A 27,244-nucleotide genomic window follows, 5' to 3' on the forward strand; every position below is an offset into this window, starting at 1 on the left:
TTAGCACTGTATTTTGACAGCTTGGAACACTTACTTTTGGCCAGATATTGCTTTAAAAGTGCATTTAACTGTTTATATAGCAGAAGCCCATCTATTTGACAAATCAATTAACTTCTATTCTCACTATCCAGTACATGACTTACTCCTTGTGTTTTTTATTTTATATCGCTAATTTGATTTCTAAGCAACCACGTCTGGCATGGAAACAATGCAGGTAGTAGGTAGGAAGTAACTCCTAACTTAAAAAGTACTTATAACTTAAATGTAAAAAATGCCACCGCCTAGTATGCCCCATTTTTAAAAGCTTGATATTCTGATGTTTCCTGCAGAGAGCGAATGAAGGCTATGGAGCAACAGATTGCCAGCTTGACTGGTCTTGTTCAGCATGCACTTTTAACGTCCCCAAACACTAGTGGCACCAACGAGGCTCTCAGGTAAGCAAGAAGATGAAGTGAGGCAGCTTGGGACATTGAGTTCTCCGAGATAAGCCCAGGCTGCCCCAGCCAAAGTGGGAAAAGATAATCGCAAATAAACTAGCTCTCACTTTTAGCCATCTGAGCCAGCCTAGGTAAACAGAACATTGTCAGGGGGAAATAGGGTGCACAAGGGGTCTGATCTTATCTCCATTTATTCTCCAAAATGGCTGCCTCTATAGGTTGATATGGCTGCAGTTGACCTTTGCATTTCAACCTACTCTGTGGAGATCTTGTGCTAACTGTGTTTGCTTGGGTTTACAATGAACCATCTCAATGAATGCACGATGAGTGGAATGAACATGGGAGGATTTACTATGGGAACAGACTGCTCCTAACAGCCATCATGTTAACAAGTCCCTCTGTCAGTCTACCCAACCATACGTATGGCTGTCTATACGGCTTTTACTAATATGTATCAACCCTAACTGAAGGACAGTGCCCAGGCTTTTTATTGAATCTCTTATATCGTGATTCAACAGAATTCATAGGTCTCTTTCTCTCACTCTATGTCTCCGTGTGCGTGCGTGCGTGCGTGCGTGCGTGTGTGTGTAGCGAACGACCCATGAAGACATCAAGACAAGCGTCTCCGGTTCAGAGTGCACACAGTGCAGGTCAGGACCACTATTACCCTTCTGCATGTATCACATCATGAACTGTGTCCCTACATTGTGCCCTATTCCCTATATAGTGCCCTACTTTTCACTTGAGCCCTATGAGCTTTCCTATGGGGCCAGGTAAAAAATGGTGCACTATGTAGGGAATAGGTTGGCATTTGGGATGCAGCCCATGATCTACTTCACAATACAGTTTTCTGTTGCATATCCACGTTTTCCCCATGATGCATTGCACAGACAAGTCTCTCATGTTAATGTCACTCAACAGTCTGCCGTATGCTCTCCCCTACCACTCCACTAAAACTGTCAGTGAGTCAGTCACAGACCAGCTTACTTTACTCTTCGCCAAGTCCCCCATATTCCCCCTCAAATCCACTCTTCTCATACAAAAACAGCAAACCTAATATGTGCTGCTGAAAAACAAGAGCAGTGTATTATTTCTTCATCCCCGCCAAGATGATTCAATCTCGTCTGGCTAACAGTCTGCGCAGATGTGGGTTCGATAAAAGAAATGCAATCTGGAGGGCGGCGGAAGGAAAACAGAGCGGTATTTATCTGTCTGCTGCCGAAGCAGTTCCTTACATCTTAGCGATACACTTCTTCTTCTTCTTACACCACGCTGATACAATCTGCTGTGTCACGTTGTGTGTGTGTGTGTGTGTGAGGGAATTTCAATCTCTTCAACACCAAAAAGACTGTTCATGTCTCACAGGATTTCCCTTCGTTTATCGTTCCCCCGCATCAAATGCATGAACAATTTACATATTTCTCTTGATTCCTCAGACTCTCTTGTTGTTACTTCATAATCTCCATCACAAAAACACCCTCAGTCTACAAACAGTGGATTGTATCCTAAATGGCACCTTATTCCCTCAAAAGTGTACTACTTTTAACCAGAGCCCAATGGGCCATTTGGTACGCAGACAGTAAAACACAGGAACTGCTTTCTTCCGAACCTGCACTTCAGGTCTGTGCTGCTGTCATCCACTATGAGAGGACTGTGGTGAATGTTGGAGGGGGATTACACAGTGACAATAGCAGTGTGTTCCTTAGCCCCACAGCAGGGCTGTACTATGGTTGTATCCTAAATTGCACCCTATTCCCTTTATAGTGCACTAACTATATAGGGAATAGGGTGCCATTTGGGATGTAGATCTACTCTGTTTGGAGGGAGCTTAGAGTGCTCTCTCTCTCTCTCTCATTTCCTCGCAACATTCCACTCTTTTCATTGTTCCGACACTGGACAGGGACTTTTTCACTTCCGCTAAGGGACTTCAGTGGCTTACAACACCGCATTGGAACTTAAAGTGCCACTCCCACAACAAGCGCCCGAGAGACACTCTTCGACCTCTGTCGGTGTTCAAAGGTCACACTAACACACTCTGAAAGTGAGGAACAGCGTCATTTTATTCAACTTGAGTTACTGTCAGTGCAGGCTGCAGAGGGCATAGCATGTAAAGAGTAATTATCTTGTCAGTCTGACCGCCTCCGAGGCCAGAGGACATGACTGGCGGTTGTTTTCGACGGCGGGCGAACCCGTCTCCTGTCTCCCATTACTCACAGTGATTTGAAATGTTCTGCGTACCAAATGCCTCTCTATTCCCAATACAATGGACTGTTTTTGACCAGAGCCCTAAAGTCCCTGGTCAAAAGGAATGCACTACATAGGGAATAGGGTGCTAATTTGGGATGTACAGTGCCTTGCGAAAGTATTCGGCCCCCTTGAATTTTGCGACCTTTTGCCACATTTCAGGCTTCAAACATAAAGATATAAAACTGTATTTTTTTGTGAAGAATCAACAACAAGTGGGACACAATCATGAAGTGGAACGACATTTATTGGATATTTCAAACTTTTTTAACAAATCAAAAACTGAAAAATTGGGCGTGCAAAATTATTCAGCCCCCTTAAGTTAATACTTTGTAGCGCCACCTTTTGCTGCGATTACAGCTGTAAGTCGCTTGGGGTATGTCTCTATCAGTTTTGCACATCGAGAGACTGAACTTTTTTCCCATTCCTCCTTGCAAAACAACTCGAGCTCAGTGAGGTTGGATGGAGAGCATTTGTGAACAGCAGTTTTCAGTTCTTTCCACAGATTCTCGATTGGATTCAGGTCTGGACTTTGACTTGGCCATTCTAACACCTGGATATGTTTATTTTTGAACCATTCCATTGTAGATTTTGCTTTATGTTTTGGATCATTGTCTTGTTGGAAGACAAATCTCTGTCCCAGTCTCAGGTCTTTTGCAGACTCCATCAGGTTTTCTTCCAGAATGGTCCTGTATTTGGCTCCATCCATCTTCCCATCAATTTTAACCATCTTCCCTGTCCCTGCTGAAGAAAAGCAGGCCCAAACCATGATGCTGCCACCACCATGTTTGACAGTGGGCATGGTGTGTTCAGTGTGATGAGCTGTGTTGCTTTTACGCCAAACATAACGTTTTGCATTGTTGCCAAAAAGTTCAATTTTGGTTTCATCTGACCAGAGCACCTTCTTCCACATGTTTGGCGTGTCTCCCAGGTGGCTTGTGGCAAACTTTAAACAACACTTTTTATGGATATCTTTAAGAAATGGCTTTCTTCTTGCCACTCTTCCATAAAGGCCAGATTTGTGCAATATACGACTGATTGTTGTCCTATGGACAGAGTCTCCCACCTCAGCTGTAGATCTCTGCAGTTCATCCAGAGTGATCATGGGCCTCTTGGCTGCATCTCTGATCAGTCTTCTCCTTGTATGAGCTGAAAGTTTAGAGGGACGGCCAGGTCTTGGTAGATTTGCAGTGGTCTGATAGTCCTTCCATTTCAATATTATCGCTTGCACAGTGCTCCTTGGGATGTTTAAAGCTTGGGAAATCTTTTTGTATCCAAATCCGGCTTTAAACTTCTTCACAACAGTATCTCGGACCTGCCTGGTGTGTTCCTTGTTCTTCATGATGCTCTCTGCGCTTTTAACGGACCTCTGAGACTATCACAGTGCAGGTGCATTTATACGGAGACTTGATTACACACAGGTGGATTGTATTTATCATCATTAGTCATTTAGGTCAACATTGGATCATTCAGAGATCCTCACTGAACTTCTGGAGAGAGTTTGCTGCACTGAAAGTAAAGGGGCTGAATAATTTTGCACGCCCAATTTTTCAGTTTTTGATTTGTTAAAAAAGTTTGAAATATCCAATAAATGTGTGTCCCACTTGTTGTTGATTCTTCACAAAAAAATACAGTTTTATATCTTTATGTTTGAAGCCTGAAATGTGGCAAAAGGTCGCAAAGTTCAAGGGGGCCGAATACTTTCGCAAGGCACTGTAGATATGGTGAGTTTGGGGGTCAGCCGTGTGCTTCTGTGGGCAGGCGCCACAGGAAGCACAGAGATGTGTGAGGCGAGGGCTAGCCAGGCCAATGACTCAGAGGTTACGTTTCAAATGACACCCTATTCCCTATATAGTGCACGACCTTTGACCAGGGCCCCTATATATGACCTGCTTCCCTATGGGCCCTGGTCAAAAGGAGAGCACTACATAGGGAATAGGATGGTATTTGGGATGTAGACAGACAGAAGGCAGAAGGTGAAAAGGAGGAGCGAGAACCTTACTCCCTCCTTTCAATCGCAGAGGAGGGGAGGAATTACATTTTAACGTGCCTGTGCACTTTTGACTGTGTGATATTTCCTTTTCTGTTAATGAAGGAGTAATGTATTGCCTATTTCCTCCAAAGCCTGCAGTGTTGCTCAAGTTTCCGTCACATTGCGAAAGAGATTCCTGTACTTGTGGATGCTTACAGCATAGCCTACGTTATGAATAATTCAATGGTATGGGTTTAGATGCATTTTCACACACTGGTTATTGTTTTGATTCCATTGTTGTAAATCAGTTTTCATAAAGCTGGCTAGAGGGCTCATCTTTATGGAAAGTGAGCCGTCTATCCAACTCTGTTTTCTTGTGCAGTTTTGTTATCGCCTTTGTAGAACTGACTAGCTTGTAGGGGTTTTTAAATGTGGCTATTTGATTTGATGTCATTCAGGAGGTTCCCCTATCCTAGCACCCAAAAGTGCCGCACTCCCCTCTGAGAGTGGCTCCACCCCTGCACTACCAGGCTCTGCCCCCTTTCAGGCCAACCTGTTCCAGTTCAAGAAGAATGTCTCGGACCTTCGGCTGCAGCTCCATCAGATGAGACAGCTGCAGGTAACACCCGTGATGCTCTAGGAGTGGGATTAAGTTTCTCCTAGACTCTGATCTTGGGTCCATTTTGCATTTTCCCCCACTAATGGTTAAGGTTAGGATTGGGATAGGGGAAGCTAATCCTAGATCTGTACCTAGGGGAAACTTCACTCCGGAGCCCCTATCTACTTTTATTGGCTATCAATTTGATATCAGCTGTCAATCAGCTGTCAATCCACCCCCTCTATCTGGATTGGTTAAGAAACCAAACTCTTTCTTTCTCATTAATCAATGGAAGGGAATTATGCCCCCAGATACAATCAAAGAATGGTGTTCGCTCCTTGAGATTTGTGTGTGTGTGTATACGTGTGTATATTCATGTGTGTGTTACCTAGCTCCAGAACCAGGAGGCTCTATGTGTGCAGCTGAAGCGGGCTGAGCAGGAGATCAGCATAAAGTTGGCGGAGGCCATGAAACATCTGGAAGACCCGGTCCAGAGACAGAGAGCCCTGGTGGAGGAGGACAGACGCGAGTACCTGGGCTTGGAGGAGAGAGTACTCAACCAGCTAGAGTAAGAGGGAGAGAGCGGGTCAACAACAAACACATCAACAACCATTCCGACCACTAGAATCCCATTTCCTGACTACCACACAACAGCTTTAGAATGTCTTTTACTGGGTTATATTAAGTAGTGCAGATGATACTCTAAAACAAAAACAAAAAAATGCTTGTTAGTACAAAATTGTTTCATGTTGTCCCTGTAGAACCCAAAGGGGTTTGAATTTGTGTTTTTGCCCTAGCACTACACAGCTGATTCCAAGTATCAGCTCATCATCAAGCTTTGATGATTTGAATCAGGTGTGTACTGCTAAGGCAAAAACAAAAAGTGTGCACCCCTTTGGGTCGCCAGGACTAGAATTGAGAAGCACTGCTGCAGGAGAACCCTTTTCGTTGGCTGGGGAGAACCTTTTTATATCGGTTATTTGAATAACCCTCTGTATAGCCATTTGTCTGGTTCTTCATTACACTGTTCCAATCAGAGGGTTCTTCATTACACTGTAAAAAATGTCCCGGCTACTGGTTGCAGTGAAAATACGGTAAATATACAAAAAGTTACTTTATTTTTAGAGCCGGAATAAGGTATTATTGATGTAAGGGACAGTATGATGCTGTATTCTGATTACTTAGGAGTCAACCTCACTTGGGATTTGGACTCTTCTTTACAGTAATGTAATGTTAAAGCAAAGTTTATTTGAAATTTACGGTAACATACTGTACTTTTTTTTTTACAGCAACTTACAGGTAAGGCTGCCGGTAAGATGCCATAAAAACAAGTTACGGGTTTTACAGTCTAGTGAATACAACCCAGGTGTTATTGGCAACTGCAAGTACACACCCTCCAAATTGCCCACAGGTTTGAACAGGCAGACAATGTCTGTCTCTCATTGGAGCCCAGCAGTCACTGAACAATAAGACCAGGCAGCCTGGGCAGGCAATTATTCACAGCATTCTCTTAATTTAATTCACTCATCGCAGCTTGCCAATAGGTAACATTAATTTAATCCTTTTAATTCTGTTGTTTAACAGGCAAGGTCAGAGTGCTGCCTGGGTAGACAGTGGTAAACATATTCCCTGATCTCCATCACGATAGGAGCGTTGCCTGAACATTGGTCTACTGGGGAATCAGACATGCGCAAGGGCGTTGAGCGCTGGATTCAGCTCAGTGTTTTCCTTGGTGCTTTGCCAGGTCTTACTCAGCAAAGGCCTGCAGTAGTGTTTTAAATAAGGCTAGCTAATGAGCTCTGTTTGGCTGAGGGGGGGGACTGTGGTGTGAAAAGACGCAGCCTTCTTCTCCGGACAGAAAACCCAATTTAATATGACCTGGGAGAGTGAGTCTGGGACTCCTTAAAAAAAAAAATACTTTGGGAAGAAATGAGGCGACAAACGACCAAGGTTGAAATAGGACTGTTTATCATTGGCACTACTGCAACAAGGCCCTTTAAATCTAAGGAGCTGTAACATGAGGATGCTGCTAACATGGAGGATTTCAAACGAAGGACAGTGGAGGTGTTGTGTTTTGCGTTACTTTTCACAAATGTCAGCAGACCTATAGGGTTTTCCGTAGTTCTGAACACATGGTTTTCCTGCATTCCCATTTCTTGGCTCGAAACCGACTGGCCATAGGGCGGCTCATGCAAAAGCCAGATGGGTTGGTCCATCTTTAGCCCACTGGGGGGGGTCAGTCTGTCCCTGGTCATTCCTATTTATTTCCAGTCTGTTCCGTTCACCAGTCATCACGAGCCTGCCAAGGAGTCTAGATCTGAACCAGCTGTCAGCACTCAGCCGGTGATTCGACTACCCTTGAGCAATAGAGAAAGATGAGAGAGAGTTGAGTGCCCATTAAGCTTCCTCAAATAGATGATCCCTGGGATATCTTGCATGTTTGTCAAGCCATCTTTAGAAGTGTATTCTAATGCTGCACCATTTCATCGACTCACATTATAGACATTTACTTTCTAAAGTCCTGTATAAGTTATCTTAAGAAGAAAGAGATGCTCCCCCCCCCCCCCGCCGGCTCTTCAGTTGAATTTTTCCATAGTCATCATCAAGAGGCTCTTCACATAAGAGGAACTCTCTTTTGACAGCAGCTGTACAAAAAAAAAAAACATACTCCTCTCAAGGGAATCCGGTCACAAAGAATCTAAATGTTTTGTTCACCTGCAGTTCAGAGCGCCACACAATGCTATCATCTACCCAACACATTTCCTCTTGGAGTCGACTGCTTAGAATACAGAGTACAGCGTTATCAAAACAATAGGGACTCTACGTAAGAAAGTTGTTGCACAAATAAGCCCAGATTCCATGTGGACACAGTTGAGGTTTTGGGAAGTAACCCAATCCAGTCGGAGCGGACTCCCACAGAGGAAGTGCAGTGTGGTTTGACTGAGAATGTCCGCTTTTGGTCATTAAGGTGAAAGGGCCGACGTCCCTACGGCCCAGATGGTTTTTAGAATATGAACATTGTTGGATTTGATCTGTTTGCCCTCTCACTTTTCAGTTGTCATTCAGCTCAAACTGGTGCTCGCTGTGTGCCAATAAGGTTCAAATTAGTATTGTCTGCCCTCTAGTGTTGGTGTGCAGTCAGTGTTTTCTGGTGACACATCAAGCATGCAATCTTAAGTCTATTATGGTGATACGTCGGCATCACCAGTATGCCAGGGATTTGATGGTGCGAGGGAAGAGGGAAACTCACCTCATCCACCCACCAATGGGTGGCAACCACTTGGGTGATGCACGGCAAGCAGTTGTGCCACAAACCTCACCACACATCAGCTCGTATAGTGGAGAGGTGAGGAGTGATATACCAATTAGGAGTGGTGTTGTGAATGTTCGCTCTCTCTGTCGTGTGTGTGTGTGTGTGTGTGTAGGGAACTGGAGCATTACGTGGACACTCTGAAGAGGGAGACCAGCTCGGCGGGGGCTCACAGAGCTGTGACACTGAAGCATGTGGAAGAGGGGGCCGTTAGCCTCAGGAAAGTGGGAGAGTCTCTGGCAGGACTCAGAGGTAAAGACTGCCTGTACAGTGTAGTCTACTTTAAACAGACACAATATCTTAGATGATGTGCATTGCCCATGGATTCCATAGGTTTCCATGTGCTATGGTTTTCAGTTACAAGTAAAGTAATAAGTAAGATAATATCATTTCTGAGTAACACAAAACTACAACTAGAAAAAGGTGCATTTTCTTTGTTGAATAGCAGTCGCGTTCCACTACATTAATAAAGTTGTCCTCCAATGAAGGGTGGTGGAGAATTTTTATAATATATATTTTTCTAGTGTATATATTTTTTTTGACATGTTTTCTCAGGAGAGTTCCCGCCACTGCAGACCAGGATGCGTTCTGTCCTGAGGGTGGAGGTGGAGGCAGTTAAGTTCCTCAAAGAGGAGCCCCACAAACTGGACAGCATGCTGAAGAGAGTCAAGTGCCTCACGGAGACACTCAGCAGTCTGAGGAGGTACACGAACCCGGGAGGGAGGGTTGGGGTTGGGGTTGGGGGGGGGCATTCCGATTCTCCACCCTTCACCTGAAATGTGCACTCGTTCCTACCTCGCTCGTGCATTTAAAAGCATTGTACTGGTGAAAGCTTTCCTCACACCAGTTCATTATTTTTTAAATCCATGAGGAGGAGTGTACACTTTGAAAAAGAAGGGTAGAGAAATGGAATGTAGCCAGAACAAGACAAAAAATAAAAATAAAATAAAGGTCAGATCAAAGTAAATGAAGTGAATTAAAGTGAAAAGAAATGTAAAAAACTTGATGGCCCGGCGTCGTGGAGTGATGGGGAGCGGTTAAGAGAGAGTTGATGGAAAACAGAAGTTTCCAGAGAAGTCGGGCATATGATAATAGTGTATGAGACGCTAACCGTTGAATACGCTGGCGTGAGGTTGGCTCCGCAACGCGACTCCCTGCAGCACCCCATTTTAATAGAAATATAAACATCATCAATTTTACACAGGGTGCACCATGCGGCCAAACTCATCTATATTACCTCGTCCTCTTAGTGAGCTTCTCTCCCCGCATGTCAGAGATGATTACACCCACTTTGGTGTTGGATTTGGGCCAAATCCACTTTGTGAGATTTATAGTATTTTCAGGCTAGACAAGCCAGGGCGGTAAAGTACTTCTATCAAACTCCAAAGTTCTGTATGCACTGTTCTGTGTTATGAGGTTAGGAGTTTTGAAGCATTCGTTCATGGCTCCATGGCATATGTCATCATAGGTATGTATTACCTTAGTGGGATACCAATTGTTGCAATTTGGATTAACTAGTGTTTGTGCTCAGTATACCTTCCCAAACTTTCTCCAAATTCTGGGGGGGGGGGGGGATCCACTTGGAAATGTAAAAAAAAATCCTGGTTGGAATATTCCAGGAGTGAACACATATTCCAGAATCCTGCTACCAGGATTTTGGGAAAGTAACCTTAATATTGTCTGTCCGTCCCTCTCTGCCCTACAGATGTGCTACAACCCCAATAGAGAGCAGCCCGGCCACCAGCACCATGGTGGACCCAGACCCCCCAGCGGAGCCTCCAGCCTCCCCCTCGGCCCTGCCCGAGCCCCAGATCTCCTCCATCAGGTCTGAGGTGGTCATGCCCTCCTGCCCTATGGTCATCCACCACGTCCAGAGCTCTCCGGTCCACATTCAGCAGTCCCAGCAGTCTGCAGCCCTGCTGGTCCAGCCCAGTCCCCCCATAACCCCCACCCACAGCCAGGGCCGGGACTCCCCCAGCTCAGCCAAGGGCTCCACAGGCACCGCCTCGTCCTCCAACTCCAACCCCTCCAGCCAGGGGGGAAGCCCTGCACAGCAGAAGAAGACCCCTGCTGCCACTGCTTCAGCCAACCAAGAGCTGCCCACCCAGGCTCTGGTCAATAACGGCAGCAATGGGACAGGGAACTTCTTCATCGAGGAGATTCTCACCAAGAGCAGCAAGAGCAAAAACAGGGCCATGTCTATAAAGGTAAGCCCTATGGAAGTTATAGTGCGTTTCAATCTATCATCTGTGACATCTCATATCAGATTTCCCCTAAGGGGAAATGTCTGTTTCTCTTCCCTCCACTGCTCTCTCTCTCTCTCTCTCTCTCAATCTTCCCTCCTCTCTCTTGCCCTCCACAGGCAGCAGAGAAGGAGTGGGAGGAGCGGAGGCAGAACATGGGCCACTATGATGGGAGGGAGTTTGAGAGGATCCTGGATGAGGCCCAGGCCAACATGATGAAGGGCATCCCCTGTAGGGAGGTGCCGAGCGAGGGGGAGGCCTCTGCAGTGACCCCTGCTGCCCTGGAGGACCAAGTGGATTCCCCCAAGCCTGTGACACCAACCACGGGTAGGGAGAGTTATTTTACGAAACTACCTGACACACTCAACATATTCCACTACTATAAAAAATACTTTTGGACATCTTTTTTTTGTTCTTCAGGAAAATGACCCTTTTGTAATTTTCATGTAGGCCTTATTGTTGACCTTGTGTGTGTTTGTCTATTACAGAAGAGACTCCGCCTGAGCCCAGCTCAGAGAAACCAGCCATAGCCAAGCTTGCTGGTCCTGAGAAACTCCCCAAGCCGGTACTAGAGAAGCCCACAGACAAAGTGGGCAAAGTCAGCTTGGAGGCCAGCAAGTCTCCTCCCCCTCCTCCGCCCAGAAAGACCTTCTCCAGCTCTGGAATGACCACCACTCGGTCTGGAGAGGTGGTCTACACCAGCAGGAATGAGTCTGCCTCGGGACAGGTCAGTCCGTCATGTCGTCTAGCTGCAGGCTAGTCTGCGGTCAACTAGCACTGGTCCAGGGCATCACGTGTGGCTTGCAAACACAGACTTCAGCATCAGCAAGCTGCACGTAACGTTCTGGACCAGAGCGAGTGGTAAACCACAGACATGGCTTCTACGTGACATGGGGAGAGGGGACAGTTTAAGGACAGTTTTATCAAGCAATTTAAAAGCAATATCATTTATATACCTTGGAATGGGCTATGTTGATCTGACTCTTGTGGTAAATAACAGTGATGCTAGTATTTGAGTCATATTAAATGTCGCTATTAACCCGCTTCCCCCATTCCCATCTAAACCAGGAGGAAGAGGAGGCTGAGGTCCCAGCTGCCCAGCGCAAACCCACCAAGATCCCCCCAGAGACCACGCCTTCCACCCCTGCCCCCGTTGCTGCCTCAGCCATCCACGAGGAGGAGGACGACGAGGGGGACAAAATCATGGCAGAGCTGCAGGTAAGACCCATACATCCAACAGCTGCTGTACATTTACTCCCACACACACATACTTCATACTATACAATACTATATTGATCAAATAGGACCACTGGGAAATACATCCACACTAATGACTATTCTATCTCTCCTTCACTATGGGAGTGGGTCCTCTATCCCTTCCTTTCCTGGTGGTTGGGTTACCTTCACTTGGCAGAGGATGGATGCAGTCCTTTACAAAATCAGAATTAGCCATGGTCTTACCCCTAGAAAGTTTAACCATTCGGCCACCACAGCACTAGGTTAATAGTATACAAGCCGTATCAAACCAGCACCAGGCTCAGTGACTTTAGGAGAAGCATTTTCTCCACTTAACTGCCGGGTAGTCTACAGTCGTGGCCAAAAGTTTTGAGAATTACACAAATATTAATTTTCACAAAGTCTGCTGCCTCAGTTTGTATGGTGGCAATTTGCATATACTCCAGAATGTTATGAAGAGTGATCAGATTAATTGAAATGAATTGCAAAGTCCCTTTTTGCCATGCAAATGAACTGAATCCTCAAAAAAAGCATTTCCACTACATTTCAGCCCTGCTACAAAAGGACCAGCTGACATCATGTCAGTGATTCTCTCCTTAACACAGGTGTGAGTGTTAAGGCTGGAGATCACTCTGTCATGCTGATTGAGTTCGAATAACAGATTGGAAGCTTCAAAAGGTGGGTGGTGCTTGGAATCATTGTTCTTCCTCTTTCAACCAAGGTTACCTGGAAGGAAACACGTGCCGTCATTATTGCTTTGCACAAAAAGGGCTTCACAGGCAAGGATATTACTGCCAGTAAGATTGCACCTAAATCAACCATTTATCGGCTCATCAAGAACTTCAAGGAGAGCGGTTCAATTGTTGTGAAGAAGGCTTCAGGGCGCCGAAGAAAATCCAGCAAGCGCCAGGACCGTCTTCTAAAGTTGATTCAGCTGCGGGATCGTGGCACCAACAGTACAGAACTTGCTCAGGAATGACAGCAGGCAGGTGAGGCGAAGACATTTGGAGGATGGCCTGGTGTCAAGAAAGGCAGCAAAGAAGCCACTTCTCCAGGAAAAACTGCTGAGGACTGGGGTAAAGTCATTTTCTCTGATGAATCCCCTTTCCAATTGTTTGGGGCATCCGGAAAAAAGCTTGTCCGGAGAAGACCAGTTGAGCGCTACAATCAGTCCTGTGTCATGCCAACAGTAAAGCATCCTGAGACCATTCATGTGTGGGGTTGCTTCTCAGCCAAGGGAGTGGCTCACTCACAATTTTGCCTAAGAACATAGCCCTGAATAAAGAATGGTACCAACACATCTTCCGAGAGCAACTTCTCCCAACCATCCAGGAACAGTTTGGTGACGAACAATGCCTTTTCCAGCATGATAGAGCACCTTGCCATAAGGCAAAAGTGATAAATAAGTGGCTCGGGGAACAAAACATTTATATTTTGGGTCCATGGCTAGGAAACTCCCCAGACCTTAATCACATTGAGAACTTGTCAATCCTCGAGGTGGGTGGACAAACAAAAACCCACAAATTCTGACAAACTCCAAGCATTGATTATGCAAGAATTGGCTGCCATCAGTCAGGCTGTGACCCAGAAGTTAATTAACAGCATGCCAGGGCGGATTGCAGAGGTCTTGAAAATCAACTTCATGTAATTGTCAATAAAAGCCTTTGACACTTATGAAATGCTTGTAATTTTACCTCAGTATTTCATAGTAACATCTGACAAAAATATCTAAAGACACTGAAGCAACAAACTTTGTGACAATTAATATTTGTGTCATTCTCAACTTTTGGCCACGACTGTAGGTGTTTCTAATAGACCATCACTTCACAAATGGCAGGTATAGTTACGCTCTGGCCCTCAGGGCCCTAAACCCTAATCCCCTAACATATCTTCACTCCCCAGGTCTTCCAGAAGTGCACAGTTAAGGATGTAGGGGTGAAAAGTAGTGTGCTAGAGACACACCCTACTCGAGTTGAGCCCCAGATCAGAGAGCTAAGACCCGGGGCCTTATTGCCCCTCAAAGAGAAAAAGGTAAAGGACGTGGTGCCGTTTAGCCGTCCGCCTAACTGCCTGCTTCTGTCCACTGTGTGACGTCAGCTAACGATCGATGGCTGTACCTTAACCACCTCTGTGCCTTTCACACCTCCCTGCTTCTACCTCCATCAAGAGATCTGTACTGTAACAACTCCACTACCCAAAATCCCTTCTGATTCTGACTTGTTCTCTTTTTCCCTTTTTGATTTCAATGGAACTCATGGCTTGGACTTGTTTTTCTCTGACTAAGTCTGCAGAAAATGTCTGGAAAAGTGTAATTGTGTGTATCCAACAAATGAATGGTGTCTTGTTGCTACTGATTTTTGATTGCGTTATGTTTGTCTTGCTTGATCCAATCAATAAACTAATCCTTTATCTTGCATCCAGACCTAATCGAATGGTCTTGTCTGTTTCTTGGGAATAACTGCCCTTTATTTAAATAATAATTTGCTTATAGACTTTGCTATAGGAAAGTACTTTGATTGGCTATTGAGGGGAACAAGGTTTTATTATTTGTTGCCTAGGTTACAGACTTGTTTTTGCAGACTTGGTTTACTTTAGGTCACTGGGACCAATGTCTTTACGTTACTTATTTCTTGGGAATGACACCTTACTATAGCTCTGAATCTCTATATAACTTTAACTCTTATCTTCTAATTACTGTTAATACCCAAACAGATGCCTAATGTGGTTGTTGTCCACAGGAGAACAGGGAACTACAGTGCATATGTCCCATATGGCACCCTATTCGCCTACTTTTGACCAAAGCCATATTGGCCCGGTTGAAAAATAAACTCTTAGAAAATAAGGTTCTTTCTAGAACCTAAAAGGGTTCTTCGGCTGTCCCCATAGGAGCACCATTTAAATAACTATTTTTGGTTCCAGGTAGAATCCTATTTGTTTCCATGCACTGTAGAACCCTTTTCCCAGAGGGTTCTACATGGAACCAAAAAAGGGTTCTACCTGGGACAGCTGGAGATCTCTTTTAGAACCCTTTTTTTTCTCCTAAGAGTGCATGTAGTGCACTACAAAGGGAATAGGGTGCCATTTGGGATGCACTCTTTATCTCATGCTCCTCTCTAACTCACTCAGAAACCATGTCACAAGATATTGTACGTGGACTGTATGAGATATCCAGTTATTCTGAGGGTCAGATATGATCTTTTCCTGGTAAACAAAATGTTCAGCTCAAACACCAGCAATGCATTGGTCATGTTATTACTGCGTACACATTTTCAGACATACAACGTTGCATTCCACTCACCAAATGGGAATGATTGATTAAACGTTCTTTTAAACCAACAACAAAGTTGAGAATATATAGAAACATGCAACACTGAACGTATTATGTTAGCTAGCCTGTTGGTAGAATGGGTGTCAGTCTATACCTCAGATTAGAGTATTCGTTTGGGATTGGTAGATCATTTTTTAAAAACTTTTAAATCAATGATATATAGACTGCTTTGTTGTTGTTTGAATCCAAGATTGTCCCTTTAAAGGTTTTTACATAATAGCCATAACATACCATAACTATTCACTTGTGCCTGCATGTATGATCCTATAAGGTATCTAATATGTTATAAGCACGTATCTTGAAACTCAATCAAAGTATGCCTTGTAGGACTACTATGCTGTGTTGCATAGTAGAGAGAATCCAAGTTAGAGTTCACCCATAGAGTGCAATTGCACAATAATGCTGTCCCTTCACGAACTTTCCTAGCAGAGCTCTGAGAACACTCGTGAGGACAAAGATCCCAACGCGGATGAAAACGGGAACACCACCCCTCTTCGTCAGAGCCCTGGGGTACGAATACCATATTTTCACCTCTAAAACTTCATAGTCAAAATCTCAGGGCATTTACTATGCTAACATTCATCTTGACATCCAAAGTTCCAAACGTGCCTTGGAATGTTTACAAATGTCATGTTGTATGGTTATATGGGCCTTATGAAGTCATGTTGTATGGTTATGGGCCTTATGAAGTCATGTTTTATGGGCCTATGAAGTCATGTTGTATGGTTATATGGGCCTATGAAGTCATGTTGTATGGTTATTTGGGCCTATGAAGTAATGTTGTATGGTTTTATGGGCCATATGAAGTAATGTTTTATGGTTTTATGGGCCTTATGAAGTCATGTTGTATGGTTATATGGGCCATATGAAGTCATGTTGTATGGTTATATGGGCCATATGAAGTAATGTTGTATGGTTATATGGGCCATATGAAGGCATGTTATATGGTTATGTGGGCCTAATGAAGTTATGTATGGTTTTATGGGCCTTATGAAGGCATGTTGTATGGTTATGTGGGCCTTATGAAGTCATGTTGTATGGTTTTATGGGCCTTATGAAGGCATGTTGTATGGTTTTATGGGCCTTACGAAGTCATGTTGTATGGTTTTATGGGCCATATGAAGTCATGTTGTATGGTTATGTGGGCCTTATGAAGTCATGTTGTATGGTTTTATGGGCCTTATGAAGGCATGTTGTATGGTTATATGGGCCTTATGAAGTCATGTTTTATGGGCCATATGAAGTCATGTTGTATGGTTATGTGGGCCTTATGAAGGCATGTTGTATGAAGCCCAAACGCATGCCTTTACATGTCATGATATATTTTTTCTTATTGATAGGCTTGTCATGTGTTGTAGTTTTTAACATGTACTCTCTCATCCTTCCTTTGCTATTTGCAGGTGATATACTACGTAACTGGGCAGATCTCCAAAGAGCAGCCACCACCCCTGGCCCCAGTGGAGGAGGCTCCTGAATGCAGAGACAACCCAACACTGTCCCCCTCACAGGTGTCAAATGTGAATGCTAATGACAATTCTCCAAGCCAGCAGCCACAGCAGCCGCAACCGAAACCCCAGCAGTTAGGGCCACCTATATCTCCCAAGCCTCTGTTCTTGAATTGCCCCAGCCCTCTGTCTCAGAAACAGGTGGTGAGCTCAGAGTCGTTGAAGACCAGCCCAGGAATATTAGATGGAGTTCTGGAAAGCCCAATGGTCAACACAGTAGATAAGCCTCAGATAAGCACAGTCAAGAGACTTGAGTCTCCAGTCTCCTCAGTCATCCAGGAGTCCAGCATTTCACTTAGAAAGAGTGTTGTGTTGCCGGCTGCATTGCCTAAAGTTTCTCCACCAATCACCATAACAGAGGCTCCTAAGGCAGTGGCGTCTCCCACAGAGAAGGCCCTTAGTGAGGCCACCAATCAACCCAGAGATCAGCCCAGACCCAAGTATGAGGAAGTGGAAGAAGAGGCCTTCCTGAGCCCTGACCTCCCTGGTGAGGCAGGCCCTCCGCCCCCAGACAACATAGCCTTCATGATCACCAACACCAAGGTCCAGGCCCTGTCCTGTGGGGAATACCAGGATCTGGTCAATGCCAAACGGGGCATCCAGACTGTGACTGTGGGGGGGGGGCCTGGGAACCGGGACATGACCCACACTACCCCGGGCGGCGACGGCGGCAGCTCGGTGGGGTCACAGGACGACAGCTTCAACAACAAGAAGCCGGTCATCATCATCTTTGACGAGCCCATGGACATCCGCTCGGCCTACAAGCGCCTATCTACGGTGTTTGAGTGTGAGGAGGAGCTGGAGAGAATGCTGGCCGCGGAGCGCATAGACGAGGAGGACGAGGAGTTGGAGGAGACATGGGGGAGCAGCGGTGGACTGCAGGTAAAGGTCGGGCCCGAGGGGGGAGAGAGGGCGGCTGGTCCCACGGCCATCAAGGCCCCCAGCGGCGCTCTTTGCTCTTCCAGTACTGACTTGTCGCACTCTTCCTCCTCGTCTGCGGAGCTCGTCGAGTCGTCCAGCGACGGCAAGCCAGACGGGAAGAAGAAGTTCAAGTTCAAGTTTCCCAAGAAGCAGCTGGCCGCTCTGTCTCAAGCCATCCGCACAGGCACCAAGACAGGCAAGAAGACGCTGCAGGTGGTGGTGTACGAGGACGAGGAGGAGTCGGACGGCACGGTCCGACAGCACAAGGAGGCCAAGAGGTTTGAGATCCAAAGCCGCTCCAAACAATCTGTTCTTCCAGCAGACATGTCACCCAAGGCCCAGGCTCCAGCTGTAGTAAGGCGGGAGCATTCAGATTCCCAAGGCAGGACGGCCGAGATCCGGAAGAGCACCTACAAGACCCTGGACAGCCTGGAGCAGACCATCAAGCAGCTAGAGACCACCATCAGTGAGATGGGCCCCGCAAGGCCCCACCAGGAGGAACCAGTGAGGAGTGCAGCCAGCGTGGAGCCCCAGGCTGGGTGTGGGGAGAGTGAAGGCCTGAAGAGGTCCTTATCACTCCCTTCTAAGAGTTCACTCCCCAAGGTCCCCCAGCCCAATAAGGCCTCCTCTCTGAGGAAGAAGACCAAACCTCAGCTCCTCCCCAGGCCAGCCGCCCTACCCACCGCCACCATCAACCCCAGCCAACAGGTCTCTTTCTAAGCTCTTGTCCGTCTGGAGGCTTTGGGTCCCCTTTTTACTCCTCCCTTCACTCCATCCTAACCACTTGGTTTACAAACCAACCATTCATGAATCACTTTCCAGGTGTTTTGGAAATGACAGAGCCCTTCTCTGTTGCTTTCTCCCTACATGGTCCAATATTATTGGGGAGTGGCATTTTCAGTGGGTCCGGTCCCCCTGTCTCTCATATCTCTACTTCGATTGGCTGCTCAAACTCTAACCGGGGTCTCAGCGAGTGGCAGACTTTTAATCAGACAATGACACTCAATGTGGATGACACTTTTGGTTTCTTGAATCTGTTGTCCTTGGACTGCATTAACTGTAGGGTTGTACGTTTTGGTATAGGCTACTACGGTACAGGCGGTGCATGTGCTCTTACTGGTGTTAAGCTTTTAACGGTTAGTGGTAATCTTGAACGAACAGGTTTGTGACCTGTCATTGCCTTGCTTCAATCAGTTTGTCATACCTCCAATATGGTGTTCTGTTTTTTTCTTTCTTTTATTTTCTTTCTTGTTTTGTTTCGTTTGGATCCTCTTGCAGAACGCAACCAGTGTCGCTTCCCCATCTAGTCGGATGCCAGTGCCCATGTCTGCGAAGTCCAGGCAGTCACCAGGGACTACTACAGACAAAGCAGGAAAACAGCAAAAGCTACAGGACAGCGCTCAGAGGCAGTTCCGACAGGTAGTTTTACTATAGGACCTTACCAGGGACCATAGGGACTAGAGGGAACAAACTTGTATAGTGAACAGGGTATAGAAAACAAGAGACCTGTGTTAAGGGAAAAAATATAAAAACAACCAAAGCTGCGAGAGTTGAAGTGTTTTGTTTAAATGGGGTTGAGGTGGCCATTTTGGCTTCTGTTGATGTTCTCTCAATCTGCTCTGACTGAAAGGCATGTTTGACTCTTGACTGTTACCCTTATAACATCACCGTATGCTTCTGCATGGTCCACACTGCTCATGGCGGCTTTTAATGTGTTGGTTACGAGAAAGAGAAAAAAAGAAAAGAGAAAGAAAAAGAAAAATATTCCAGATGCATCCTGTCATCGACTGAGTTCTCCATCACCTCCCCAGTTTCCATCACAGCTGAGTTCCTAAACAGTGTTGCCAACCAACCTCAGGATGCTTTACTAAACCAATATTTCTCATTAGCCACACTCCCTCCTTGCCCACAATGCACCTCTATTAAACCCACACAGTCTACCTGATAGGCTCCTTTATTTTCACAACGCAACAGCTACTAAACCACACTTTAATACCCCTCCCTTCTAGCCTGCTGGAACTAGCCTGATCGCTGCGTTCACCATTATATTCCAGTTAAACAGAATGGTGTGAATGCAGCAATCAGGCTGGTTCCACCAGGCTGCCTCCAGCCCTCCTCTGAAGGATGCCCTTCTACCACCCACCTCTCCCCATTGCACTTGCAGTACCAGTCAGTGGAATATTCACCCTTACTTCTCCAGATATGCACTTTTGTCTTTCTTACCCTCAAAAATATCCCCCTCTTTTATCTAACATACTCCTCTTTCCTCCCCAACCAAGATGTATCTCTGGTTTTTCCCTCGGTTTTTGTCTCCACCTCTCAGACAGCTTGACAATCACTCTTAACACACAGGCATCACCAAGCAGTGCCCCCTCCCCCCCCATCTCAATCTTTCTTCATCCCTCCTTCCATCCTTTCAATCTTTTCTTTCTCCTTTTTAATTAACAGTGTGTTTCTCAGTTACCTCAAGTAACCCAGTAAAAATACATACTGTAGCTAGTTTGAGCCTTTTTGTGTGTCTTTTAGTTCTCTTAGTAGCAATGTTTGTTTTTGTGATTGTCTCTTGTCTATAACTTTAAGTCAATGTTGTCTTACCTTTTTTTTATATTTACATTTGTTACTTTAATAACCAGTTCCCATTTTGACAACCAGTCTTTGTTCTGGCATCTCTGTTTGCAGGCTAACGGAAGCGCTAAAAGAGCAGGGGAGGGTCATAAAACTACTTCCCCTACTATACCTGCCTCTAAAATTCCTGCTTTTTATCCTAGCTCTGCTAAAGGCAACTCCTCCCAGTCTGCTCCAAACTCAGATGCTACTAACCCTATTACCCTTTTCCCCTCTTCCAACTCCTCCTCTTCCTCCCCCCACACCACCAAGTCCTCCATCCCGTCCCCTCACGCCCCCCGCCACCCTGGCTCAGCCCTCCCCACCTCTTCCCACATCCCCTCCTTCTCTAACGGTTCCTCCTTCAAACTCCCCAAGCCCTCTCACACAGGTAAAGCTCTCTCGTTCTCCTCGCAGACTCAAAACGGCCGAGCACCCTCCTCTTCCTTCTCCTCCCCCTCCCCTCTGTCACCCACCCCGTTGGGCCCCGGTGTGAAGAGCATCCGCACCATACACACCCCCAGCTTCACCAGCTACAGGCCCCAGAATGGCAGCAGCGGCAAATCCTGCATCCCAACCGCCACAGCAGCCAAGGACTCCACTTAATACAGTTACCCTGTTTGGGTTACTACTCTCTCTTTCTCTCTCTCTTTCTCTCTCTCTCTTTCTCTCTCTCTCTCTTTCTCTCTCTCTCTTTCTCTCTCTCTCTCTCTCTCTCTCTCTTTCTCTCTCTCTCTTTCTCTCTCTCTTTCTTTCTCTCTCTCTCTTTCTCTTTCTCTTTCTCTCTCTCTTTCTCTCTCTCTTTCTCTCTCTCTCTCTCTCTCTCTCTCTCTCTCAGGAGCTAAATTTATTCTGTTGTTTATTGGTTTGTATTTTGTTGTAAAAAGGGTAATGGATGCACTTCCCCAACCATTCATCTTTCAATTTGATTTGTCACTGGCATTCTCACACTGATGCTTTGACTTCGTTTTAAGTTGCATTTTCCTTTGGCTGATGCTTTGAACTTGAATCCTGGATTTTAAAAAGGTGTATTAGAGTACTGAGGAAATTATTTTAAAGATAAAAATGTAAAAAAAAAATGATTTTTCTGACTATCTAAGAAAATACAGTTGATGTACAATCACCATTACCGTGTAAAAAAAAGAAAAAAACGTTTTATTTTTGAAAACCAGAGACTGGATAACCATAGTATATCTTCATCTTACACTTTCTTGTGTTCTCATTCAGTATAACCCTTGTAAATGCCTTTTATGAATGTATACTGTAAGTATACAGACGTTTAAAGTGGAATTGCATTGACCTGATTTCTATTTTGCTAAGACTATTTTCTCATATAGTTATCCATGCACTGCCAATGTATTTTTTTAGAAGATTTATGAGATTTATCAGTTATTTCTGTAGTTATTGTGCCTACTTGCCAAAGTTATGTCATTTCCTGACTGTTTTACTGTAATCATGACATACCAAGTGGAAACTCTACACATACACTCAAGGTGTGATGGCTGACGTCTTTACCTTCAATAGCTTGACTTGGAGGTCTATGTTTCCTACGTTGATGTTTATCGATGTCTAAATGTATACAGTACTAAAAACAAAAGAAATTCACAAAATGCTCTCGCAAGTGTACATAAATGCTTCTAATAAGAACCTTTAGTAGTTTTGTTAACATACCAAAGTTTATTTGTATGCATGCCTTTTAAGATACTTTAGGAGAGTGATTCATGTTAAAAGAAGAATTATGTTTGCACAGATAGATTTTGTAAATATTTGGTTTGCTCTCATTTTTGTAAAGCTTTAAACCATACCACATAAAAGGTAAAGAATTGTGTTGGAATAAAAACAATAAAGGTCTGCATGCTTGTAATGTTCTAGTCACGTTGAGTTCCTCTCCTGTTCTGCTCTCAACTCTGCACACAGTTTCAACCATGTACCAAGCAGAATTGAACTCTGTATTAACTGATACATTACATTTACTTGACCAGGAGGTGTCAGTGAGTGTCCGGGCCACATAATGGCTACCTTCCAGGCTGACTAAGTTGCAGATGCAAGCCAGATCTCAAAACCCTTGCAAAGGTGTTTATCGTATCAGTTAACCACATCATAAGATACAGCAATCGGATGCTTGACTACGCAGTCAATGAACTGGCACGTAACCATTGGTTGATGCAATGCCGCGTCTGCATTGTGGTCAGTCTGGAAAGTGACCCATGCTTTGAGGGTGTGAAAACTGTGTAAGAGGAAGTTAAACTATGAGAATACATCTCTAAAGAGTAGAAACAACAGAACTACTCTTATCCCAGTCTGCAACAACCAACACCACTTGAATGTGTCTGTAATACATTGAAAAGAGAGATCCAGCATTACCCCTTGAAGGAAAAGGGCCTACTGGTAAGTTATGTATTAGAAGTGGTTATTTACTATTCTTTACTGTTACTCATATATGATCAGCTTTCATTTAAGGTAAGAAATTATGTTAATTTGATTTAAATTTCAAGTTTAAAGGGGCAGTCTGCAGTTGATGCATACATTTAAAAATGTATGGTATATACCCACTTGAAGAATGTAACTCATGAGCTTAGTTCAACTGTCTTAACCAATCAAGAACCCACTATATACATTTTGTAAACAATGTAATTGTAAACCAACACTGTGTGGCCTCAAAACATTGTTAAAACTATAATTTTGATCTCATGGTTGCTCAGTCCTTACATCCATAGCTTCTGTCTAGGAATATGAGAGTGGTTACATTTCACCAGCCCTCAGCTGTTTACCAAATCAGTGACAGGGTTGACACTTTGTTATTGTTTGAACTGCAGATTGCCCCGTTAAATTGATTTAAATGAACTGGGAAAAGTGAAAGAGAACACAGTACATTATCCAATGTAGCATTCTAGTGTTGATTCAGGAATTAAATTAACACTAAAGGTTTAAACTACCACTCAGTGGTGTAAAATAACCCCAGTGTTGGTGTAAATAACCAGAGTTGAACCAAAACAACCCCCAGCATGTCACTGTCACTAGCAAACAAAGTCATGGGTGGTACTGGTAACTCAAAGATTCACTCAAATGGCACCCTGGTAAATATGCAAATAAGCCTGAAAACCCTACAGCAGGGCCATGCAACTCTGGTCCTGGGTGGCCAAAACATTCTAGGTTATGAATTGTTGTACGGTTCTTCAAAGAGCCAACCCATGTATGGTTCTTCAGACTCCCTAAAATAGTTCCCCTATGGCATTGCGCTCAATAACCTTTTGGTATTTAATATGGTAGAAATGACTGTTCATGTTCATGTATGGGTTACCATTACTGACAATGGCCATCATTTGGATCAGTTCCTTCTCATAGTTCTCACTTAGTTCTTTGCTGATAACCACCCTGATCTGTGTTGGCTACTGGAAGACTATATTTGGCATTTCCTTGTTCCTAAGAAACACCATATCGACCTCCTACAGTAAACTTGTTGATGCTATAGAAATCACGTGGTGTAGTTCCCAAATGGCACCCTATCCCACTCTGGTCAGAAGTAGTACACTACATAGGCAATAGGGTGCCATTTGAGAAACAGCCTTGGGTTATTCTGTTAAAATCCTCTAGACCATAGGTGTGTGCTGAAACGGTGTAGACCCCACAAATGAAACCACAATGATGTGCAACAACAGTCCTTCACAACTCACTAGTAGCAACTGCAGAGATCTCAATCTCACACCTCTGTAGACTAGTGTCTTGACTTTGTGTCTTTGTTATGTCCTATAGGCTAAGAGCCCACTGCACAATTATGAACTACACTGAGGAGGAGAGACGTGGCTTACACGCCAAAGCCTCCCACTGCGAGAACATCATTTTTGCTAGCTTTTTACATCCTGGTATTCGTGGCCGCTGTGCCTGGCAACACCTTGGCATTGTGCGTGTTCTGTCGTCAGGCCGTCACCTCACCCTCCAAGCTCTTCCTGAGGCACCTGGCCATAGCGGATGTCTCCTACGTGCTGATCCTGCCCATGCGGATGGTCTACCACTTGTCCGACAGCCACTGGCCCTTTGGAGAGGTCCCCTGTCGCCTGGTGGGGTTTCTATTCTACCTCAACATGTACTGCAGTCTCTACTTCATGACCTGCATTGGCCTGGACTGTCTCTTGGTCCTGGTCCTACCGCTTAAGTCACGGGCAATGAGGAAGACCGCGTGGTAAGCCTGTGGATCACAGTGACCACGTCTATGACTCTCTTGCTATTCTCCAACGACCAAACGATGACTGTTCAGGTCGACAACACGACCGTGGTCATGTGTAACCAGCTGTACTTGGAAAATACTTCTCCCAAGGCATTGGTGTCAACCATGGTGGCGTTTTACTATTCCTCTGGTCACCATAGTGGTTTCCTATGTTCTAATCCTATTGAAACTGAGGGGTTGTCAAGCAACAGGAGAGACCAGTTGGAGACAAGGCTATCAGGATGATCATACTCATCATGGTGAACTTCCTGGTTGCTTTCGTGCCCTACCACGTGAACCGTTCCATCTACATTGAGAGACTCACTCATAGCGACATAGAAACTGCGTCCATTAAGGCTCTGGCACGAGCCAATCGAGTCACTTCCTCACTAACCTGTGTGAGTGGAGTGTTGGATCCTATTATGTATTTCTTTCTGGCAAGGAGTTATCAAAGTATACTGCTTCAGCTGTACTGTATAGACAGGGGTGATCTAGTGTCAGGTCCCCCCTGTCCATAATCTTATTCATTATGATTTAAAACAAAAAGGCAAAACTGATCCTAGGTCAGCACTCCTCCTGCTCTGAGTCTTGAAAAAGTGTATGCTTGAAGTGATTCCATGACTATATTACAGTGATAATGTTCAGTGTTGAATTCTACGGTATGATAGCATTGTGGTGTTGATCAATACAGACTTACAGTACATACAGTAAGAATGGTTGGCAGGCCTATGGCCCTGTATGAAAATAAAGCTTATTTCTAGGTTGTTTTATCACCTGTTATTGTATGCATAGTATTCTTGTAAATGGTGTGCATACAGTGCATTCGGAAAGTATTCAGACGCCTTGACTTTCTCCACATTTTGTTACGTTACTACCTTGTTCAAAAATTGAATAAATAGTTTTTTCCCCCTCATCCCCCTCGTCGCTGTACAGCTATTTTCAGGTCCCTCCAGAGATGTTCGATCGGGTTCAAGTCTGGGCTCTGGCTGGGCCACTCAAGGACATTCAGAGACTCCTCACGAACCCACTCCTGCATTATCTTGGCTGTGTGCTTAGGGTCGTTGCCCTGTTGGAAGGTGAACCTTCGCCCCAGTCTGAGGTCCTGAGCGCTCTGGAGCAGGTTTTCATCAAGGATCTCTCTATACTTTGCTTTGTTCAACTTTCCCTCGATTCTGACTAGTCTCCTAGTCCCTGCCACTGAAAAACATCCCCACAGCGTGATGCTGCCACCACCATGCTTCACCGTAGGGATGGTGCCAGGTCTCCTCCAGACGTGACGCATACTTGTCCACGGAACATGCTCCATAACACTAAAAGTACAGACATAAACAAACATGGGTATGAGGACCCGTCGCGCACCAACACAACAAAAAAACAACACTGACAATAAAACAGAGGGTTAAATACACAACAGGTAATGAATGGGATTGAAAACAGGTGTGTGGGAAGATAAGACAAAACCAATGGAAAATGAAAAATGGCTAGAAGACTGGTGACGTCGAACGCTGAGCACCGCCTGAACAAGGAGAGGCAACGACTTCGGTAGAAGTCGTGACATTGTTGTTGATTGCTAACATGAACTGAGCATTGACAACATTAAAGTATGTGCAAGAGACAGCAGTCTGGCTGTTCACCTGGTCCTTCCATTGCTCCTTCGGTCAAAACCAGCCTCCAGTATTCCTGGCCTCCAACATCCACATCCCGGTTGTGTGTCACAGAGTCATAGCCCTCCGAGCCCAGCTCATATTTGAAGAAGTAAATCCCAGGCACATCAGACTCCAAATATAATGGGTGGGCATTGTTGGAGTCCGGAACCACAGGAGCTGAGGGAAAATATCAGAGGGTATGCTGAGTTAGAACCTTTGATTGTAATAGAGTAATTCTAGCCTAAGTGGTATACTACGGAGCAAGCTAGATCTACTCTGGCTTTTATAAAGCTAGCCAGCTTCAGTTAGCTTCACATTCCAGCTCAGGCTTCAACCACACTACGACGGTGAATATTGCTCTTCCGACCTGCCTCAAACTCTAGCAGGCTTGTAACTGCGCATGCATGTCTCACCAGTCTAGTCGAACGCTGAATTCTTAATTGAGACGATGCTCAAACATCAATCCATGGGCGAGTAAGTGCCACATTTTCCAAAATCAAAATGAAAGTTATCTTGCAAATTCAGCAGGCTATTGTGTGAAAAAAGCTTTAAGAAGTGCCATCTGTATTTTATTACTTGTCGTTAATACCGTCTTTGGTGTACTTATTAATTCACAAGCACCTTTTTCTCCACTCCTATCGCTCCTTCTTTATGCAGAACAGTTGCGTTGTGGTGGCCAAAGACATATTACCCATAGAGGGGTTTTTGGAACCTCTAAACCTGTCAATTTGACTGTTAAACTCATGGGTACACTAGCAATGGCTGCCAGTTCTGACTTGAATGGGAACTGCCATCTACAGTATGGATGATATGTCTAAATGCAATAGCTTGAAAACCGTAGTTTGGACACTTCCCACTGGGCAAAAACTGTCTGAATCAACATCGTTTCCACTTCATTTCAACCCAAAAAGATCTACGTGATGATGTTGAATCAACATGGAAAACCAATTGAAGTTAGCCTGCCCCGGAGCAGGTTAGTTCTGAAGGTTTCATTTC

The 27,244-nt window shown here is 44.9% G+C and overlaps 1 protein-coding gene and 1 pseudogene across 17 annotated transcripts in view; both read left to right on the forward strand.

The window, feature by feature from the left end:
* The window catches only part of LOC110535604 (sickle tail protein homolog), a 243,719-nt gene extending 221,446 nt beyond the window's left edge, over nt 1-22,273 (forward strand). For 9 of the 17 annotated variants that reach the window (XM_036935332.1, XM_021620697.2, XM_021620695.2 and 6 more), the window contains 15 exons: nt 330-434; nt 1,029-1,087; nt 5,112-5,272; nt 5,644-5,819; nt 8,677-8,813; nt 9,117-9,264; nt 10,267-10,768; nt 10,924-11,131; nt 11,293-11,531; nt 11,873-12,022; nt 13,943-14,071; nt 15,795-15,878; nt 16,769-18,502; nt 19,073-19,213; nt 20,474-22,273. In XM_036935332.1, coding sequence (XP_036791227.1) covers nt 330-434; nt 1,029-1,087; nt 5,112-5,272; nt 5,644-5,819; nt 8,677-8,813; nt 9,117-9,264; nt 10,267-10,768; nt 10,924-11,131; nt 11,293-11,531; nt 11,873-12,022; nt 13,943-14,071; nt 15,795-15,878; nt 16,769-18,502; nt 19,073-19,213; nt 20,474-21,004 — 4,504 coding nt within the window. In that variant the 3' untranslated portion in view covers nt 21,005-22,273. The remainder of the gene's footprint in view (nt 1-329; nt 435-1,028; nt 1,088-5,111; nt 5,273-5,643; nt 5,820-8,676; nt 8,814-9,116; nt 9,265-10,266; nt 10,769-10,923; nt 11,132-11,292; nt 11,532-11,872; nt 12,023-13,942; nt 14,072-15,794; nt 15,879-16,768; nt 18,503-19,072; nt 19,214-20,473) is intronic. The other 8 variants (XM_021620705.2, XM_021620696.2, XM_036935333.1 and 5 more) reach the window with 8 other exon arrangements.
* A 500-nt stretch (nt 22,274-22,773) lies between these two features.
* Nucleotides 22,774-25,515, forward strand: LOC110535606 (annotated as a pseudogene).
* Nucleotides 25,516-27,244: the final 1,729 nt, after the last annotated feature.

The sequence above is a fragment of the Oncorhynchus mykiss genome, chromosome 11 (assembly GCF_013265735.2).
Source record: "Oncorhynchus mykiss isolate Arlee chromosome 11, USDA_OmykA_1.1, whole genome shotgun sequence".
Lineage (NCBI taxonomy): Eukaryota > Metazoa > Chordata > Actinopteri > Salmoniformes > Salmonidae > Oncorhynchus > Oncorhynchus mykiss.